Here is a 21,268-nt window from a genome sequence, read left to right on the forward strand (position 1 = left end):
CTCAGCTCACTGCAAGCTCCGCCTCCCGGGTTTAGACCATTCTCCTGCCTCAGCCTCCCGAGTAGCTGGGACTACAGGCGCCCGCCACCTCGCCCGGCTAGTTTTTTGTATTTTTTAGTAGAGACGGGGTTTCACCGTGTTAGCCAGGATGGTCTCGATCTCCTGACCTCGTGATCCGCCCGTCTCGGCCTCCCAAAGTGCTGGGATTACAGGCTTGAGCCACCGCACCCGGCCAAAGAAACAACTTTAAACTGCAGAACACAGCTTATTTTCTCCTCGTCTGCGAGGCGGGATGGATGACGCTTTTCCGTTCCTTCCACGGAGGTCTGCCTGGCCTTTTCCTGAAGTGTGTTTTCCCCAGTGAGTCACTCGCCTTGGCAGGAACACACAAGCACGGTTCTCCCCTGCAGCGGGGACCCTGGCCCGGCCCAACCAACGGGCCCTTCCCAGCACCTGCGGGGGAAGCATGTGGAGCCTGGGATTTGCTTTAAAATGCTCTGGGAAAAGCGGGGCTGGGGGTGACTGCGAAGCTGGCAACAGGCTGAAGACTGTGAGGGGTACATGACACACGCTGTGTTCTTCTATTTTTGTGCACACTTAGAAATTTTCAAAACGGGGCAAGGCATGGTGGCTCGCGCCTGTAATCCCAGCACTTTGGGAGGCTGAGGTGGGTGGATCACTTGAGGCCAGGAGTTTGAGACCAGCCTGGGCGACATGGTGAAACCCCGTCACTACTAAAAATACAAAAATTAGCCAGGTGTGGTGGCACGTGCCTGTAATCCCAGCTACTTGGGAGGCTGAGACAGGAGAATCGCTTGAACCCGGGAGGCAGAGGTTGCAGGGAGCCGAGATCAAGTCATTGCACTCCAGCCTGGGCAACAGAGCGAGACTCTGTCTCAAAAAAAAAAAAAAGAAAAGAAAGACATTGTTCAAAATGGAAAGTTAAATGTAAACCTACCCTGTACAAACCACCAATAAGCACAGGAAAAGACGCTGAACATCATTTGTCACGAGGGAAGTGCATATCAAACCACAGTGAGATATCAGCTCCTCCTCACCGGGAGGGCTACCGTTAAAAAGGCAGACAACAACCAGCGCCGGCGAGGACGTTAGGAGAAGCTGGAACCCTCGTACTGCGAGTGGGAGTGTAAAGTGGCACGGCTGCCTTGCGAAAACAGCTTCGCAGTTCCTCAAAGGGTTAAACAAAGAGCTGCCTAACGACCCAGCAATTCCACTCCTGGGGACGCACCCGAGAGAAACGAAAGCACACATCCACACAAAAACTTGCACACAAGTGTTCACAGCAGCCAACAGGTATAAACAACCCGCATGGTCATCACTGAACAGTGTGATGAAGATTTTACCACGACGACCTCATTGTGAGTGGATGAACAAAATTCAGTCTATTTATACGATGAAACCCTAGTTAGCAATAAAAATAAAGTGCTGAGAGATGCTACCACGTGGAGGAGTCTCAGATCCAGGATGCGAAGTGGAAGGAGCCAGATGGAAGGACCATGGGTGGAGCGACTCTGTTCCCACCAGAGGTCCAGAACCGGCAAACCCAGAGACAAAGCGCATGGGCGAGGCTGTCAGGCCCTGGGGGCTGACTGCTAACGTGTGATGAAAATTTCCCTTCTAAAATCGGACGGCGGAGGATGGTCACACAACTCTACAAATATCCTAAAACCCACTGAATCATACATTTTCATTGGGTAAACTTTGAGGTATGTAAATTGTATCTCAATAAAGCTATTTTTAAAAACCAAACCCAGTCCGCCTCCTGGCATCACTGCAAGATTTAGCACGAATCCATCAGCTCACCCACTAAAAACACGCTGTGTCAGATGCACAGAGGGGCCGCAACAGCAGCACCTGTGAACACCTCCCTGCTGTGGGTCCGGGCTGGCAACCGCCTCACTCGGCCCCCACCGGGACAATGAGGTGGGCACACTCACTGGCCCGTCTCCACTAGGAGACTAAGGGGTCCCGACTTCACCACAGGACAATGACACAGCCAGAGAACAGCTGCTTCTCACGGTACCTGTGACCTCTCCGAGGTGCGCAGACCCCGCCTTCACCGCAGAGCACTGTCAGACGCGTCTTCCCATGTGTCCCGTGATGGACTCACGGGAATTTAGCATTCCAAATCAAAGGTTCACTACTTAACCTTGCTGACTTCTTCGAAGTGGTCGAGATGGCAGCCCATGAGGAAGGACGTGGGGGCCATGACGAAATCTAGCATCTGGTCCGACAGGATGGGCACGAAGGGGTGCTGCCACTGCAGCGGATACAGGTAGGCCATGAAGCACTCGGCGACCAGCGTCAGCAGAGCCCAGTCCGAGGAGAAGAAGACGATCCGCTGTTCTGTCAGGAAGCATGTCAGGACCTGAGGGGAGAACCCGCCGCACTGAGTACACGCTTTTAAAAAAAAAAAAGGGCCGGGCGCAGTGGCTCAAGCCTGTAATCCCAGCACTTTGGGAGGCCAAGACGGGTGGATCACGAGGTTAGGAGATCGAGACCATCCTGGCTAACCCGGTGAAACCCCATCTCTACTAAAAAATGCAAAAAACTAGCCGGGCGAGGTGGCGGGTGCCTATAGTCCCAGCTACTCCGGAGGCTGAGGCAGGAGAATGGCATAAACCCGGGAGGCGGAGCTTGCAGTGAGCTGAGATCCGGCCACTGCACTCCAGCCTGGGTGACAGAGCGAGACTCCATCTCAAAAAAAAAAAAAAAGGTACAGACAGGGTCTCGCTGTGTTGCCCAGGCTGTGATCATAGCTCACTGCGGCCTTGAACTCCTAGGCTTAAGCAATCCTCCCACCTTGGCCTTCCCAGCAGCTGGGACCACAAGAACGTGTCTCCACATCCAGCTCATTTTAAAATTTTTTTGTAGAGACAGGGTCTCCCTATGTTGCTCAGGCCGGTCTCAAACTCCTGGCCTTAAGCAATCCTTACACTTCGGCCTCCCAAAGTGCTGGGATTACAGGCACGAGCCACCGCACCAGCCCATATACACCGCACCAGCCCAGTACAATAAAGAGAAAATGCTCGTAAACACACCACCCAACAAAACCAGACAAACTGCGGGCTCTTCCCTCGTCTCTCAGCTCCACCTGCCAAACAAAAGCCACCTGAGACCCTGCAACGAGTGCCATTTGCAAATACCATGCACTGCAGGGAACGCTGGCTTTAAAAAATAATAATATACATTTCGAGTATACCGGTCGGTACATTGTGGAATAAACTCGCATCTTCATCTCTGATCATCACTCTGATGCCCCACTGAGCCAGGGAGCACAAGACGTGCTGGTCGGGGCAGGGATGCGCACCTGCAGCACCTTCTCAGGCCGGAAGCACAGCAGGGGCAGGTGAAGGTCCAGGTCCAGGATGGGGCTTTCGGGGTCTGCTCGGGCAGGAAACACAATCTGGAGCGGCTTCATGTGAAATACCTACGACAGCCAGTGCCCACCATTAGTTCAGAGAGCGGCTCCGGGCAGAGGCTGACATGCACTAGAGTCACTATCTCGGCGCCCAGGGCATCAGACTTAGAAAATGTCTCTGAAGACACAGGCTGCCATGTTCGATTCTGCAGAACAATCGAATGGTCTAGAGATACACAGAACTGCCGAGAAAGGCTCAAACATAAATTAAGTACTTAATGTCTTTTTCTAAGTAAGCCACAATTCCTTAAGCTCTAATTAATCAGCAGACTACTCATTGCCTAGACAGAGATAAACTACAAAGCAGGTATTTGTCCCAATTAAGACAAATTCTAAATCAAGCATGTTCAAATTATTCTTAGGTATTATATATTCTTTTTAGTTACTGTATGCTATGAACTCTCTTAATATTTTCAATTGAACAGTCAAAGCTCCTTCAAGACATGTACAGTTAAAATTTTAAGAAAGACATTTTTCTAAATGTATTACTTTGAAGTCACACTTTGGTTCAAATTTTGTATTCACAGAATGGCTACTGAGACACGGCTGGACCTGGCGGAGGAAATCCAGAGGAGGAGGTTCAGTTCCTTCACTGAGGGAGGGCTTCTGAGCCTGCCAGGAAACGGGCTGCCAACAGCAAGTTCCCGCCACCCGGGTGCTGGCACGTGGGAGGCCCTCAGGAAATGCTGGGTGCCCGGCTCGGCACCCGAAGCTCCAGGAAACGAGCAGAATGGACGGATCTAAGTATAAGCAAAGCACAGGGAGACAGAGGAGAGACGTGATCAGAGCAGACGGCTGAGACTCCATCACGGGAGCGCCTGGAAGGGTGAGAAATCAAGAGAATCGGGGAGCCGAGGTTGGCTGGGGGAACAGGTCACAAACAAGGTCTCCAGTGGCCCTGCTTTCTCCCAGTCACCCAAGTCTGTATTCTAAGCATGCCTGCATACGAGAAACTGAAAACAAGAAAAGGTGGTAATTTCTTGGTGGTGGGGATACCAGCATTGCTTCCTAACAAGACGCAGGTCCTTGAATAACGTCATTTTGTTAGAATGTTGATAAGAAAAAGGAATTGCATCCCAGCGGGGGGCACCTTCACATTCTCCTTGTGCCCGTGCCCAGCTAGGTTTTTTCCAGATCTTCTGGTTTCCTGCCACATCCTGAAGCCCAACTGGCCCATGCGGACAGGTCCCGGTGTGAGCAAGCACGGGAGAGCATGGGATTGGCCCTGCCATAAGACAGCATCTGGCCAGGGCTAGTTCTTGCCTTGGCCCTAAGCTGCTGGGATGGGCTTTGTCCACCCTCAACCCTGAACTGCAATAAGCAGGTAAATGATGTTCTTCCTTATTTTAATCAATTGTTCTTAAATGTGTGTACAACTCCCATCTACTTCAATGTTTAATATCAGAAGTGCTTTGGGTCTTTATTTAGAAGTTCGGTAATGTTTTTATGACCAGTAGTATGCCATAGGAACTTAACTCTTGTCTGTATCAATTAGTTGATGGTGAAATTGATTTTGTGACCCAGGGCTTAATGTCGCAGTTTCTGAGAACCTGCCAGCCACACTAAGGACCTACTGTGCTTGGGTATCTTTGCTTTCTTGTTACCAGTTTGTTTACAGAAGCAAGACATGTTAAAAATTAGGCAAATTCAGCCAGGTGCGGTGGCTCACGCCTATAATCCCAGCACTTTGGGAGGCTAAGGCAGGTGGATCACCTGAGGGAATTCAAGACCAGCCTGATCAACATGGAGAAACCTTGTCTCTACTAAAAATACAAAATTAGCCAGGCACCGTGGTACATGCCTATAATCCCAGCTACTCGGGAGGCTGAGGCAGGAGAATCGCTTGAACCCAGGAGGTGGAGGTTGCAGTGAGCCGAGATAGCACCATTGCACTCCAGCCTGGGCAACAAGAGTGAAACTCTGTCTCAAAAAATAAATAAATAAATAAATAAAGGCAGATTCATTTATGTTAATAAAGTTCTTTTATGTAAAAGAAAAGAAAGCAAAGTTAAATTATCCAACTCGTGGCACAGTATTAATAAATGTCAAGTTTACGTGAAACGTTTTAAATATTTCAAAAAATACGGTGGCTCACGCCTGTAATACCAGCACTTTGGGAGGTCAAGGCAGGCGGATCACGAGGTCAGGAGATCAAGACCATACTGGCTAACACGATGAAACCCCGTCTCTACTAAAAATACAAAAAATTAGGCGGGCATGGTGGCGGGCACCTGTAATCCCAGCTACTAAGGAGGCTGAGGCAGGAGAATGGCGTGAACCCGGGAGGCGGAGCTTGCAGTGAGCCGAGATCGCACCACTGCACTCCAGCCTGGGCGACAGAGCGAGACTCTGTCTCAAAAAAATAAATAAATAAAAAGAAATGTGTCAACCAGCTATCCAATTAAAGATTAAAAAAAAAAAATACAAATGCTAATCACTCCACCAGCCTTTGGTTGGTCTCTAGAAAATCACTAGAGATTTTCTAGCATATAATATCCATAGTCTCTGAAGTGGGCTGTTATTTCACCCACTCCACAGAGGAAGAGACTGAGGAGAGAGATGTTTAAGGTAAACAGTTTCCAAATCTCAGCTTGATTTGAGCCCCAGGAAAGAGCAGGTGTCACACATAAAGCAACATAGAAAATGACTCAGGTACAGTACGTGTGTGTGTGTGTGTGTGTGATTTTGCACACCCAATTAAGCCCAAGATTTGCAAAGCAAGTAAAATCAGTCCCTCTGGCAGGCAAGAAAATGCAGATGAGCGCAGAGTGAGGCTGTTTCTAGTCTTTGCCCTGCTCTGGCTGGTGGTCCATGCACCATCAGAGGAAGGGAGCTGAACGGGAACCAGGGAGCCAAGGCACAGGGCACGGCCCTCTCCTCTACTCCCTGTGCTATGGGGCCCCTCCCTCCTCCCTCCTTTCCACCAGCATAGATCAGAGATAACCCACACCAGAAGTAACAAGACACAGACACACACACACTCAAAACACAAGACCCGTCTCACTGCTGCTCTCTAAAACAGCCTCAAAGCTACCTTGTTTGCAGTGGGTTCTAGAAAATACGGCTGGGTTAGCTCCTGCACCAGATGAGAACCTTGGCCTACACTGACCTCTTGGATTTATTCAAAACAATCAACATTCATATATGACATTCCCTAAAACAGATCACGAGCATTATACCAACTTAGAGCCAGTAGCTAATTAGACTTGATATGGAGAGCCGCACTGAGTCAAGCCCGATACAGACTGTCACTCATTTAGACACTGTGTCATTTAGACACACGCACAGGACACAGATCAGCGGGCACTGACTGGCTAACACTGGAACCCGAGGCATCCCTGCATGTGCTCGCCCACCACACAGCTCACTGCTGGGCAGCTCTGTGTGGGCCTGGCTGTGAGCCCTGGATATGCAGTGCTGGGTGTGGCCTCTACCTTCATGCAGCTCAGAGTCTGATGGGGGAGATGAACATTAAACAAAAACACACACACAGAAGCCCTAATTACAAACTGTGCTGTGCCCTGCGGGATGAGAACTGGGTGCTATCAGAGAGACGGGGAGTGGGGGTCACTCAGGGAAGACGATCCAAAGACCTGACTGCTGAGAGTGACCAGAGATGAGCCACAGCTGGCCACAAGAAAACAGAGGAAACACTGTTTCTGGAAACAGTGTGTGCAAGGGCCCTGTGGCGGTAGCTTCAGGGAATGGACAGGAGTCCAGTGAGGCCGGAGAGCAGCACGCCATGGGGAGTGGCATAAACAGAGCTGGAGAGTGAGACAGGGTCCGGGCTGCAGGAGTGAGGAAGGCAGACAATGAGAAACTGTTGTGTGGCTTGGGGAAGAGAAGCAATGTCCATGTGTTAATAATCCTGCAGCCACCGTGCAGAGGACAAATGGAAGGGTCAAGAATGAACCAAAGCAGACAGGCCAGTGGTCCTCAAGTCACGCAGCGGGGAGCAGCTGGTGACCCAGAATTAAGTGGCAGCAAGGAAACGGGCAAACTGGAAAGGAACGCTGAAGGTAGTCCGGCCAGGCTGAGTGATGGACGGAATGGGTGAGGGAAGAGCAGGCCAGTGGCGACCCTCAGTCACCTTCCTCACGGGTGTGTCGAGATCAAGGAGCCAAGAGTCATCAGCCCAGGAGACATGGAAAAGCGCTGGGAGTGCTACGCGCTCATTCCTTATGTTCAAAGGCCGAGTGCGGCTCATTACTGCTGACCCTGAGACTGCTTTGGAGCCAGAGGTCTGGCTCTGTTCACTGATCGCACAGGCTCTCAGTAAATACTTGCTGAGTCCACAGAACAAGAACATAAACTTTAATGATTTCACTGCACATACTGTTGACAAGAAAATACCAACTATCCACATAAAACAGATGTACAAAACACATGGCCAATAAACATTCCCTACAAAGGCTTCTGGGAGCAGAGCTGATGGAGACCTGTGGCCTGCTCTGTATCTGGACTGGAACGCACTGGTAGGATTTTCCACCCAGCAGACTGGTGGGGTTGGGGTAATGTTAAAAACGCACATTTTAAGTTCACGATCATGTGTCTTCTGATATGAGAAACTTATTTTTTCCATTGTCAGTAAAGAAAAATGTAGAAGATCAAGATTAAGACATATAATCTTTCAGAGGACTAACATAATGAAACTGAATCGACATTTACTAAATATTTTGAGACGTTTGACAGGTGTCTATTAAAGGAAAAAATAAAAAGCAGCATCCTAAGTACGGTTAAAATTAGTTTGGAACATGCTGAGTCAAACAGGTTTCTTCACGGAGCTCAGCAACCTGACATGTTTCTCAACAAACAAAAGGGGAAGGCGGCCAGCCACATCTCCAGCTTCACTTAACCCCAAACCCTGTGTCTTGAAATCACCAATAACATCTCTCAGAAAAAAAACTAGCTTGGGAAATGTTTGCCTGTTCATTAAATAACACAGCACTACATCTAAGAGTAACAAAAAATATAAAACCAGTTACTTCTCATTAATCACACTGTACAAGAGAAAACACTAACAAATGAAATACAATATCCAGGCCGGGCGTGGTGGTTCACGCCTGTAATCCCAGCACTTTGGGAGGCCGAGGCAGGCGGATCACAAGGTCAGGAGATCAAGACCATCCTGGTGAAATCCCGTCTCTACTAAAAATACAAAAAATTAGCCGGGAGTGGTGGCAGCGCCTGTAGTCCCAGCTACTCAGGAGGCTGAGGCAGGAGAATGGCGTGAGCCCGGGAGGCGGAGCTTGCAATGAGCCAAGATCATGCCACTGCACTCCAGCCTGGGCAACAGAGCAAGACTCCACCTAAAAAACAAACAAACAAACAAAAAACAAACAAAAAATGAAATACAATATCCAATATTAAAGACAAATAAATAAATGAGAAATCTGTAATTTGAATAAATTATTCTACAAAGGATTCAGGTTTCCATGTATTATCTGCATAGGGAGCTATGAACTGACGTCCTAACCACTGAAGTACCCACGACATGTTACTAGCTCTGTTTATCACAGGCCGCTCTGTAAAACTCAAGTCTAAATATTTAACTTTTCACCTTTAGAAAGAGTATATAACAGTTTCCACAAGGACCTTGAGAAACATAACGTAAGCACAGCGTTAATGGAAAAATCAAACTCTCTAAAATATTTTAAAGGGGTTTATTCCCAGATGGCCGGGTTACAGTTTGGTTTTGTGCATTTTACAGAGACAGGAGTGACGGGCAAACACATACATCAGTCCCTGGAGGGTGATGTTGGTTTGGCCCAAAAAGGTGGGGCATCTCAAAGAGGAAGGAGGGCATAGTCATAGGCAGGTTTTAGGGATTCTTTACTTGACAATTGGTTGAGAAAGTTGAGCTACTGTCTAAAGACCTGAAGTCAGTGGGAAAGAAGGACTGAGTCAAGATAAGGGGGTGTGGGGCCGAGGCCCTTGTTACATCAAGGAAGCTTCACGGGTGGCAGCCCTCAGAGGGAAGAGATGGTGAATGGCTCTTTTCACACTTTAAAAGTGTCAGGCTCTCAGTGCATCGCTCCTAGATCTGGGAAAGGCCGAGAAAGGCAGGCCTGGCTGCATGAATAGACTCTCTACAGATGCAAATTTCCCCCAAAAAGACAGCTTTGCAGTGCCATTTCAAAATATGTCAAAGCAACATACTTTGCAGTAAAATACTTTGATTTTCTTCAGGGTCTGCTATCTGTCGTGGATGCTATAGCAGAGTCAGGCTGGAAAATAAGCTACGTTATACCCGTTTAAGGAGCCCTTATGGTTGGTGAGGAGTGACTTCACCCTTGCTTTGCGTGACCTTAGGTTTTGTTCATAATTTGGAATCTTATGGCCACAGAGAGTCTGTTCTGTTGGTCTCAGGATCTCCATTTTAACCTAACGCCGGTCAGCGGCGCCTAAACTCCAAAAGGCAGCGGGCATAACAAGGCATGTCTGACCTTCCTTCCTGTCATGGCCGGGAATTTCATTTTTAAGGTTTTTCTAGGGTCCCGTTGGCCAAGAGGGAACCGTTCAGTCGGTAGGGAGGCTTAGGATTTTAGTTTTAGTTTACAACCCTATACACAAACACCCCACACACGCACGCAAGAGGGAGAGGGTAGAACCAGGCGTGTCTGATCTCCCTTCCATTCTGGCCAGTAATTCTGTTTTTTGGGTTTCTCTGGGGGCCCCTTGGCCAAAAGGGAGTCCAGTTAGTCAGCTGTGGGTGGGGAGGAGGCTTAGAATTTTATTTTAGATTGACAACAGCTAGAACTTCAGAAATAGTTTTAAACATTTACATTATCTTCAACGTCTTACTTTTACTATTTGCAAAGAGAAAACAACAGAATTTTCAGATATACTTTACCAAATGCAGTGGTCCAGGTGGCGGGCTGGGTATTAAAGATAGCTTGGCAGCAAAATCTTTTATAGGACTGTCAACTTCAAAATCTTTACAGAGCTTTAGATTAGCCAATAAACTGAAATTCAGAAAACAAAAATCACCGCAAAATAAAAATGAGAACCCAGTTATCATCCTTAGCGTTTCTAATCATACTGGAATCTCCCCAGGGTCTGCAGCAGCGGCTCCAGGACCTTGCATCAAGAGCAGAGTCACCAAGCTGTTGGACGGTAGCAGAGTGGCCCCAGGTTGGCAGTAGTGCCTGAAAGGTGGCACAAAGGGAGGTTTATTTTCAAAGGGGGAGGCCTGGTCATGCTCTGTTTCCTCATCTGGGTGCTAGTGACATGTGTGTGTTCAATTTGTGGAAAATCACTGGAATTTGTGTGTTTTTCTGTATGTGTGTTTTACCCCAGTAAGGAATAAAAGAACAAACATCTGGAAGGAGAGTGCTTGAAAAAGTCTGTTTCCAAAATGGACTCTGACTTTTAAAGTACTGTACACAATTTAAAATTGTAAGAGGGGCCGGGTGCGGTGGCTCATGCCTGTAATCCCAGCACTTTGGGAGGCCGAGGCAGGTGGATCATGAGGTCAGGAGATCGAGACCATCCTGGCTAACATTGTGAAACCCCGTTTCTACTAAAAATACAAAAAATTAGCCGGGCATGGTGGCGGGCACCTGTAGTCCCAGCTACTCGGGAGGCTGAGGCAGGAGAATGGTGTGAACCCGGGAGGCGGAGCTTGCAGTGAGCTGAGATCCGGCCACTGCACTCCAGCCTGGGGGACAGAGTGAGACTCTGTCTCAAAAAAAAAAAAAAAAAAAACTATAAGAGAGGTGGGTGTGGTGGCTTACACTGGTATCCCCAGCACTTTGGGAGTCCGAGGCGGGAAAATCACTTGAGGCCAGGAGTTCAAGACCAGCCTGCGCAAAATAGTGAGACCCCCGTCTCTACAAAATACTTAAAAATTATCCTGGTGTGGTGGCGCGCGCCTGTAGTCCCAGCTACCTGGGAGATGGAGCTGGGAGGATCACTTGAGCCTGGGAGTTTGAGGATGCAGTGGGCTATGATAGCGGCACTGCACTGCAGCCTGAGTGACTGTGAGACCTTGTCTCTCAAAAAAATTTGTCAATAAAAATTTAAAAAACAACTGCCCATACTCTGATTCCCAAAACACAATTAAATATACTCTTGCCCATTTTTTGTCCATGTGGAGACATATTTTGCATATTATCACGCTAACAAAACCGTTTTTTTAAAACTACAAATTCATGTTGTCACACTGCAATTTGAATCTCTGTCATTTGCCTCTTTTAGCTGCATTCTGTTTCCGTATTTTGCCCCTTCTAGTTCTGATCACACAGTAACGGGCACTGAGAAAGAAAGAAGCATGAAAATGAGCACATTTTTCAAGTTAAATATGTGTTTGCATTAATGTCTAGCAGGAGGATATGTGTTGCCAATCACAACACCTCCTTTCTTCCTGTCTTCCCAGGACATCTGTCTGGCCACCACCCGTTCATTTCAGCTAACAAAAGGTGGAACTAACCATCTACATTTTACAGAAGAGGAAACTAGAGACTAGTGAAAATGTTGTTTACCTTCAAGTAATGAAGATCATCAGTTAGTAAACAAAAGGGGACCATGTCCAGGCTTACTCTGTCACTTCCTGGGCACTGGTGACAGACATTCAGCAAACATGCGTATCCTCAATTCACCTGCTCATTGACTACGACCCAGTCAGCTCTCTGTTCTCAAAGATATTTTATGTCTATGGCAATAAAATGTAGATTAGACCCAAACTGTGTCTAAAAGCCAGTTATATTTTAAGAAGTAAACCACTAAAGTGCTGGGATTTGAATTACAAGTCATTGATTTGAACAGTAAGGTTCCAGCTCACTCTCCATGGGGCTCATCCCTCTGGTCAAGGCAGAAGGTCTCAAATGACTGTGCTTTGCAAGAAACAGAATAGCACCAATTCAGCGATTTGCCATAGCTCATTCTCCAGCACGATGACACAAAAGGGAACATTGTTAACTGCTTTCTCCTCGACCTTTAATCAAACAAGTACAAATTCTTTTTTTTTTTTTTTTTTTTTTGAGACGGAGTCTCGCTCTGTCGCCCAGGCTGGAGTGCAGTGGCCTGATCTCAGCTCACTGCAAGCTCCGCCTCCCGGGTTCACGCCATTCTCCTGCCTCAGCCTCCCGAGTAGCTGGGACTACAGGCGCCCGCCACCTCGCCCGGCTAGTTTTTTGTAGTTTTAGTAGAGACGGGGTTTCACTGTGTTCACCAGGATGGTCTCGATCTCCTGACCTCGTGATCCACCCGTCTCGGCCTCCCAAAGTGCTGGGATTACAGGCTTGAGCCACCGCGCCCGGCCCAAACAAGTACAAATTCTAAGACTGTAACTTTACGAGACTCAAAAGAAACGGCTCCATGCACAAGTGCCCACTGGGACTGACCATGTCTGAACTCGGACTACAGCCCCCGAAGTCACAAAAGCATCCTTTGATAACGAGAGCCTACTGGGTTCTACACGATGTCTTTCTGATTTTTCACAAGTTCTTTACGTCCTCAGCCTTTCTACTTACTATCAGCAAGGAGACAGTTACAGGTTCTACAAAACAAGATGGCAGGGTCTTGCTCTGTCACCTAGGCTGGAGTGCTGTGGTGCAATCACAGCTCACTGCAGCCTTGAACCCCTAGGCTCAAGCCATCCTTCTGCCTCAGCCTCCCCAGTAGCTGGGACTACAGGCACGTACCACCACGCCCAATTAGTTTTTAAATTGTTTTTTAGAGACAGGGTATTGCTATGTTTCCCAGGCTTGTCTCAAACTCCTGGGCTCAAACAATCCTCCCATCTTAGCCTCCCAATACACTGGGATTACAGGTGTGAGCCACCACACCCAGCCAAGGTCATCTTTAAAATGTCAATAAACCTCATTGGAACAAACAGCAGCCTCCTAATATTCCCAGCTAGGAAAAGAGTTTTTCCTAATATATGCCTCTTTGTGAAAATCTAAACAAAATGAAAATCCTGCACATCAACCTTACTTCCCACAGTGTGGCTTTATCCCTTTCCTACCATGCCATTACCGTATGTTACCAGTCACAGAGAGGAGCGCCTGCTGCCACACCCCCCTGCCCACTGCCCCCAGCCTTAAGCAGCAGCCTAAGAGGCACAGAGAACTGCCCCTCCTACCGCCCCCAGCCCCCGGTCCCCCAGCTCACTAGGGGAGGCACAGACAGCTGCACCCCCACCACCTCCAGCCCCCCGGTCCCTTGGCTCACCAGGAGAGGCACAGAGAGCTGCCCCCCAACCGTCCCCACCCCCCAACCCCCCGGTGCCCTGGCTCACCTGGAGAGGCACAGAGAACTGCCCCCCACCACCCCCAGCCCCCGGTGCCCCAGCTCACCAGGAGAGGCAGTCCTTGAGGGAGTTGTAATAGGGGAACCTGGAGACCACGCACACGGCGTAGGGCACGAAGCAGCCAGCAGCACCCACAGCCGGCCAGGACGGCTCCCAGTGCGTTGTGCCATTGTAGAAACAGTACTCATCCTACATGAAAAGCAACAGTGACATTGTCACCTCCCCACCTTGGCAATTCCAGTATCTGTTTCCAGTTGGGTCATGTTTCAGCACAGAACAAGGTGAGAGTCCACCATCCCTACCCCTGCAACACGTCCAAGCCAGCACTGGCCCTCCAGTCAAAGTCTACAGGGTCTCTATTTGGTGCTTGCACCATTTGAGGTGCTGAGGCTACAAAGAGAGCAAGATGCATTCCTGCCCCAGAGAAGCTGACAGCCTTGAGATAAGAAGGAATGCATGATTAGAACACAGTAAGACCCAAGACACACAAAGGACTCTGCTTTACAAGGGGGGAAAATGCAGGAGCCACGCACAGGAAGTGGCACCCGCACGTGCCCAGGAGGACAGAGCAGGAGAGGAGGCCTCAGCCTGTGTGGGAGCCACAGAGGTAGTGTTCTAGAAGACCCAGAACACCGCAGGGTTTACAAGTGGCAAAGTATTTGGGGCTCACCAACTGGGCCCTGGGGAAGTGTTGTCAGTTTGGGGTTTTTTGTAGGGATGGAAGGGCATGATGATAGCTTCAGTTTGGGAAATGGCTGGATTTAGGGTACCTATAAGATATCCAGGTAAAGGGAGACGTCCAGGAAATAGTCAGCTACATCATTCGTTTATCTAGCAAAATTTAATAAACATCCGCTTTCCGAGGGTCAGTCTACTCAATTCCAACCCTGCCTGCTGCTGTGTCATCTCGGGCGGGTCTTTTAACCGGTCTCTATCACCATGTCTCCATCTGTCATTTCCCAACCTCATTCACTGTGGTTAGGATTAAATGAATGACTCTACACAAAGTGCTTACATCATGCCTGGTGCTGAGCTGCTCACACGCGTGCGTGGCAGCTGCTGCTATTGTTACAGTAGCCGGGGGGAGCTGCAGCTACCCAGACACAATATGGTTCCCACCCTCAAGTCACGTAGTGTCAAATCACGTAGTGTCGGAGGAAAGGCAGAGGAGAGTGTATGAGAGGGGCTGGGGCTGTGTCATCAATAGAACGATAGTTGCGGGCTGGGCATGCAGCTCACACCTGTCATCCCAACACTTTTGGAGGCTGAGGCAGGATTCCAGTAGTTCAAGATCAGCATGGGCAACATAGCAAGACCTCATCTCTACAAAAAATAAGAAATATTAGCTGGGCACGGTGGCGCGCACCCGTGGTCCCAGCTACTCAGGAGACTGAGGTGGGAGAATCCCTTGAGCTAGCCCTGGAGATCAAGGATGAAGTGAGCCGTGATCGCACCACTGCACTCCAGCCTGGGCGACACAGCGAGACCGTCTCAAAAAAAAAGAAAGAACGATAGATATAGCAGTCATCCGGATACATGGTGAAGAAGGGGAGGTGAGTGCTGTGGGGCCTGGGGACACCCCGAAACTACACAGCTGCTAGGAGGGCAGGAGCGGGGCCAGGCATGCCCACGCCAGGCCGGCAAAGTGGGAACAGTGGCATCTGCTGTACTAACGCAAACCAGAGGGGCTGCTCCTTTGTTTAACATGTGTATTTAATGATAACGAAAATAACATGCTCACTGCTCCTGGTAGGTGTTACTTCACAGACAAACTCCCAAGGTGCTTTTCTGAAAGATCCAACATTGTGGATCCTTTCTCATCTGGAACACCGGCTACATGGAGGGGCAGGATCCTCCACCTTCCTTTCATCCCTCATTAACATAACCCTGGAAGAAAGGCCAGGCACTGCTGGCAGCCAGGTCACAGAGGCAGACACCGGTCCCCTGCATGCACCGCCCGAGATCTGACCGTGGTTCTGCTCTCAGCACACTGTGAAAATGACCTCTCCCAAAAACATAAGATTATGCATTCAGAGCATCAAGTAGTAAGTTTTGCTCCTGCATATTCATTAAGAACATCCGGGCCTGTCAGTGCTGCCCCATGAGTTTCCAGGGACAGAATCCATGTGATTATACCTCACACCTCCCAACACTCAATGTCACATGTGTCAGCACGCTTCTATCAACAAAGAAAACACGTGCCCTGGGCTCCGAGGGAATCCAGGCCAGCCACTTCTCTCGACTGCACGGAACTCACAGACTTCCCTTCATGGCACCAGGGCACCTAAACTAAGGCTCTGGCTCACTTTTTGCTTCGGGAAACCCTCTGGATGTGTGCAGCTGGTCACCCTGCACCTTTGGATACATCATTTCCCCTACAAGTTCCCCAAAGGCCCTCTGATTCACACACGGCCCTACCCACACAACACTCACAATATGTGTGACAGACCTAATATGCTGTAAAGTCCAAACTCCAATCGCTCACACCAAAGACAAAAGGCAGAAACAACCCACAGGTCCATCGACGGATACATGGAGAAATAAAATGCGGTCCATCCAAACGATGGAATGTCATTCAGCCATAAAAGGCCACGGGGCACTGACACATGCGTCCACGCACAGGAACATCAAAACATGCTAAGGGGAAGAAGCCAGACAAGCAGGCCACGTGTTGTAGGAATCCACTCACACGAAGTGTCCAGAATAGATACATCCAGAGACAGAAAGGGGATTAGCCAGCCAGGCGCAGCACTCACACCTGGAATCCCAGCACTTTGGGAGGCTGAGGCAGGTGGACCACCTGAGGTCAGCAGTTCGAAACCAGCCTGGCCAAATGGTGAAATCTCGTCTCTACTAAAAACACAAAAATTAGCTGGGCCTGGTGGTGGGCGCCTGTAGTCCCAGCTACTCAGGAGGCTGAGGCAGGAGAACCACTTGAACTCAGGAGGTGGAGGTTGCAGTGAGCTGAGATGTGCCACTGCACTCCACCCTGGGCGACAGAGTGAGACTCCATCTCAAAAAAAGAAAAAAAAAAAAAAGGCAGCAGATTAGCCATCGCCAGGCAGGAAGGGGAAGCAGGACTGAAGCCTTAATGGTATGGGGTTTTCAGGGATGATGAAAACGTTTTGGACCCAGACACTGGTGGCGGTTGCACAATGCTGTGGATGTACTTAATGTTATGGAACTGCACACTTTAAAATGGTTAAAATGGTGAATGTTGTGTTATGTGTATTTCACTATAATAAAAAATCTAAACCCAATGTCAGAGGGGAGTAACGGGAACCACCTACGTGCAGGGGCCGGTAGTACTGGGCCACCACGCCGTAGGTCCTATTCCCGCAGACATCGGTCAGCACCAGGAAGTGGACGCGATCCTCCTTGGGTTCAGTGGCCACGCACACACCCCCTGCAAGCAGAAAGAGACAAAGAAGAATCCTGTTCTTGCCATGTGGCCTGGGTTACCCACGAGCTGATTACTTCACAGTGTTCAGGACACACCTCTCCAGTCATCAGTGGCAGCGCCTTCACGTCCAAGGTGAGTTCATTCTTCCGATCATGCCTCTGGCCATCTCTCCTCCCTGTGTCCCTCCCCACACAGCAATTTCTTTACAAGCTCTCAAGCACCTGCTAGCCAGTGCCAGGGCTTGCTGGGCGCAGCCGCCCATCTGGCACCTGTCCTGAGTTTATAATCCCTGTGACCAGGAAATAGCACCAAGTTCTGAGGTGGGTGCTTATGCTAGGTGCTTTGTCTGACTTTCCTGAAGGCCACCAGAAAAATAAAGCCCCAAAACGTAAGCTCACCTGTTAACCGGAACTGGTGAGCCTGGGGACTAAGTGCAGGCCTGTGCTTCTTGCCCCAGTGAAACGGAAAACAGGAGGTGGGAGGGGGAAGCTCAGGCATGCTGGGGTGGAACAGTTGCAGATGAACTGGGTATATTTTTAACCCACCTGTCAACCACTGCAAGACTTCATTTTAAGTGGAAGGGAAAAGCCTTGAATGCACCAGGAACAAATGGTTTTACCTGGCAGTCCACACAGCCTCCCTTCCAGGACTCAATTCTCCAAAACACCAGGACCACACTCAATGATTTACATTTCTTTCAGCTTTAAAATCCCCAAGGTAGGTCGAGCGGTGGCTCACACCTGTAATCCCAGCACTTTGGAAGGCCAAGGCGGGTGGATCACTTGAGGCCAAGAGTTCAAGACCAGCCTGGCCAACATGGTGAAACCCCTTTCTACTAAAGACATAAAAGCCAGGCGTGGTGGTGGGCACCTGTAATCCCAGCTACTTGAGAGGCTGACGCAGAAGAATCACTTGAACCCAGGAGGCGGAGGTTGAAGTGAGCAGAGATTGTGCCACTGAACTCCAACCTGAGCAACAGAGTGAGACTCTGTCTCCACACACACACACACACAAATCCCCAAGATTAAGAAAACTAAATCCCACAGAAGAGGAGGCAGTGAGGGTCCCTGGCTCTGCCGCTCGCGCCACTTCCCTTTGCCTGTGGGTTTCTGGGAACAGATCACTCTGGGCGGCCGGCAGCAGGAGGCCCCTAGTGGTGCCCACCTCCCAGACATACCTGGAAAGCACAGCTGGGGCAGGGCGAGGAGGTCCACGCCGCCGGGGACGGTGACATCCTCAGGCTCTGGCACTCTGGAGGGCCCTGAGAGGCCTTTCCACTGCTCTGGTCTGGGCCTCTCTCTCTTCTTTCTGAAGGAGCGCCTCCTGGTTTTACCGAGAGTGCCGCAGTTTGCACCAGCCATTTGACTGTCCCCTTTACAGATAAAGGGAGGCACGAAAATGGACAAGACCTCTGGATCAAGAGCAGAAAGATGTTTGACTCCCTTTTTCTGAGCAACCTAAGAAAGGGAAAAATAAGAGTTACTTCTTGTTCCAGGGTGCCCTTTCTGTCTGAGCTTCACTGTTTTTCTCCTCCCCTCGGTGCCCACAAACACTAGCGCCTCAGCACTGTCATTCAAAGGTGTCACTGGTGTGAGTGGCTTTTCCCACCTGAGGCTCCTGACAGTAAAGGGCTCCTGGGAAGCGTGTTTTAGGAACCTGCCAGGCCCTACAATCAGGGAAGCCATGTAGCCTCGCAGAGCCTTGCTCTTCAGCTGTGCACATGGACAGCAGGACCTTGCCTCCTTCCTATAAAGCACTGCGGTCCAGCCTGGGGACTGGGATCCACACCTGAGCTCAAGTCCTGGCTGTGCCTCCACCTCCTGGCAGCAAGCTTCTTTGTCCCTTTAAGGGGCGAGTACAGGGAATAAGGGAGACAATGTAGGTCCGGTACTCAGCCCAGTGGGGCTGCCAGGAGCCCATGGATATACTTACTGTTCAGCCCGCCCTGGGTTGGGGGCAGGCTCTATATTGTCAAACCGCATACACACATTTACCAGGGCCACGGCCTCCGCGCCCCCACCCGGGCCGGTGCTGCCTCCTTTCTACCACACGGATCTGGGAAGATGCATGCGGTGAGAAACGGCACTGGTGGGTACAGAGGAGACACGTGCCCTTCCTCGGCTGACCAAAGAGCCCTCGAATCAATAAAAGGGGGGCATTTGGCCTGTCTCCACTTTAACTTGGCATAATTTTTGTTTTCGCCTTTTTTCTTCCCATCCTTCCCTAAAATAATATAAAGCACATGGGCTGCCCCTTCGATCTCTCTTCCATGTTGCTACTATGCCCAATACAGCTCCTCGTACTGAGCTAGCACTAAACAAATACTGCTGCCCGGCTGAGTTCAGATCTTTCCAAGGTGGGTAAGCTGCAGTCTGTGAGCGAGAAGGAAGTGGTTCCGGTGCTAAACTAGCCTGAAACAGCAAAGCCTGAAGCAAGAGGCCCTGGGTACCCAAGGCATGGAGAGACAGGAAGCGGCCGAGGGCAGGTAGTCAAGGGTCTTTTTTTTTTTTTTTTTTGAGACGGAGTCTCGCTCTGTCACCCAGGCTGGAGTGCAGTGGCCGGATCTCAGCTCACTGCAAGCTCTGCCTCCCGGGTTTACGCCATTCTCCTGCCTCAGCCTCCCTAGTAGCTGGGACTACAGGCGCCTGCCACCTCGCCCGGCTAAGTTTTTGTATGTTTAGTAGAGACGGGGTTTCACTGTGTTAGCCAGAATGGTCTCGATCTCCTGACCTCGTGATCCGTCTGTCTCGGCCTCCCAAAGTGCTGGGATTACAGGCTTGAGCCACCGCGCCCGGCCTGGTAGTCAAGGGTCTTTAAGGGACCCTAGAAAGGACAGCATTGCCGGGCACAGTGGCTCATGCCTGTGATCCCAGCACTTTGGGAGGCCAGAGCAGGAGGACTGCTTGAGCCCAGGAGTTCAAGGCCAGCCTGGGCAACAAAATAAGACCTCGTCTCTACAAAAAATAAAAAAATTAGCCAGGCATGGTGGTGCATGCCTGTGGTCCCAGCTACACGGGAGGCTAAGGCAGGAGGATCGCCTGAGCCTAGGAGGCTGAGGCTGCAGTGAGCTGTGATCACACCACTGTACTCTGGCCTGGGTGAAAGAGCAAGACCTGGTCTCAAAAAAAAAAAAAAGGAAGGAAGGAAGGAAAGAAAAAAGGAAGGAAGGAAGGAGGAAGGAAGGAAGGAAGGAAGGAAGGAAGGAAGGAAGGAAGGAAGGAAGGAAGGAAGGAAGGAAGGAAGGAAGGAAGGAGGGAGGGAGGGAGGGAGGGAGGGAGGAAGGAAGGAAGGAAGGAAGGAAGGAAGGAAGGAAGGAAGGAAGGAAGGAAGGGAAGAAAGAAAGAAAGAAAGAAAGAAAGAAAGAAAGAGAAAGAAAGAAAAAGAGAAAGAAAGAAAGAAAGAAAGAAAGAAAGAAAGAAAGAAAGAAAGAAAGAAAGAAAGAAAGAAAGAAAGAAAGAAAAAGAAAAAGAAAGAAAGAAAGAAAGAAAGAAAGAAAGAAAGAAAGAAAGAAAGAAAGAAAGAAAGAAAGAAAGAAAGAAAGAAAGAAAAAAAGGATAGCACCACTGCCCAGAGAAATGGGACCTTGGCTGATAGAAAAGGCACAGCCAACACTCAACATTCCAGTAAGACGCAGCAGTGATAAAAGGGGAGCTCTTACGCTGGAAGAAATTTCAACAACGGCAGCAGTTTCCATCAGTAAGCACACTCTAATCTCTATATGACGATTTGCATGCTACATCACTCAAATTCCGTCAACAATTGCTTTACATTTGGAGAAAAAAATGTATCAGTAGGAACCAGGACAAAACATGGGAAATCCATATTATTGTATAATGTAAAAGCTCTAGTGTAGCACGCATTAAAGAAGTCCATTTCCTCAATTACATGTCACTTTCTCTAAAACTTTCCTATCAGAATTGGACGGTTCTGACCTAACAAACGGAGCATGTTCAAGGCAGCACATGAGATGAGTGAGCAGCCCTCCTCCTGGATCCTGGAACTGCCTTGATCCCGCCTCCCTTCTGGTTTCCCTTGGTCTGACAGCTCCTTTCTGGCCCCCACAGACCCTTTTCAGTCCTGCTTACATGTTGCGACTCCCAGGCCTGGGTCCTTCGCCTTCCTCCTGGAGGACCTCAGCACTCATAGCACAGGCCCAAACGGACAGCCCAGA

The 21,268-nt window shown here is 49.5% G+C and overlaps 1 protein-coding gene across 2 annotated transcripts in view; it reads right to left on the bottom strand.

The window, feature by feature from the left end:
• DENND3 (DENN domain containing 3) overlaps window positions 1–21,268 on the bottom strand; it is a 70,181-nt gene that overhangs the window by 43,631 nt on the left and 5,282 nt on the right. For both annotated transcript variants that reach the window (XM_050800190.1, XM_050800191.1), the window contains exons 2-7: window positions 18,275–18,554; window positions 16,985–17,100; window positions 13,741–13,883; window positions 10,296–10,407; window positions 3,332–3,451; window positions 2,171–2,389 (exon numbers count right to left, since the gene is read on the bottom strand). In XM_050800190.1, the coding sequence (XP_050656147.1) occupies window positions 2,171–2,389; window positions 3,332–3,451; window positions 10,296–10,407; window positions 13,741–13,883; window positions 16,985–17,100; window positions 18,275–18,554 (990 nt within the window). The remainder of the gene's footprint in view (window positions 1–2,170; window positions 2,390–3,331; window positions 3,452–10,295; window positions 10,408–13,740; window positions 13,884–16,984; window positions 17,101–18,274; window positions 18,555–21,268) is intronic.

This window comes from Macaca thibetana, chromosome 8 (genome assembly GCF_024542745.1).
Source record: "Macaca thibetana thibetana isolate TM-01 chromosome 8, ASM2454274v1, whole genome shotgun sequence".
NCBI lineage: Eukaryota > Metazoa > Chordata > Mammalia > Primates > Cercopithecidae > Macaca > Macaca thibetana.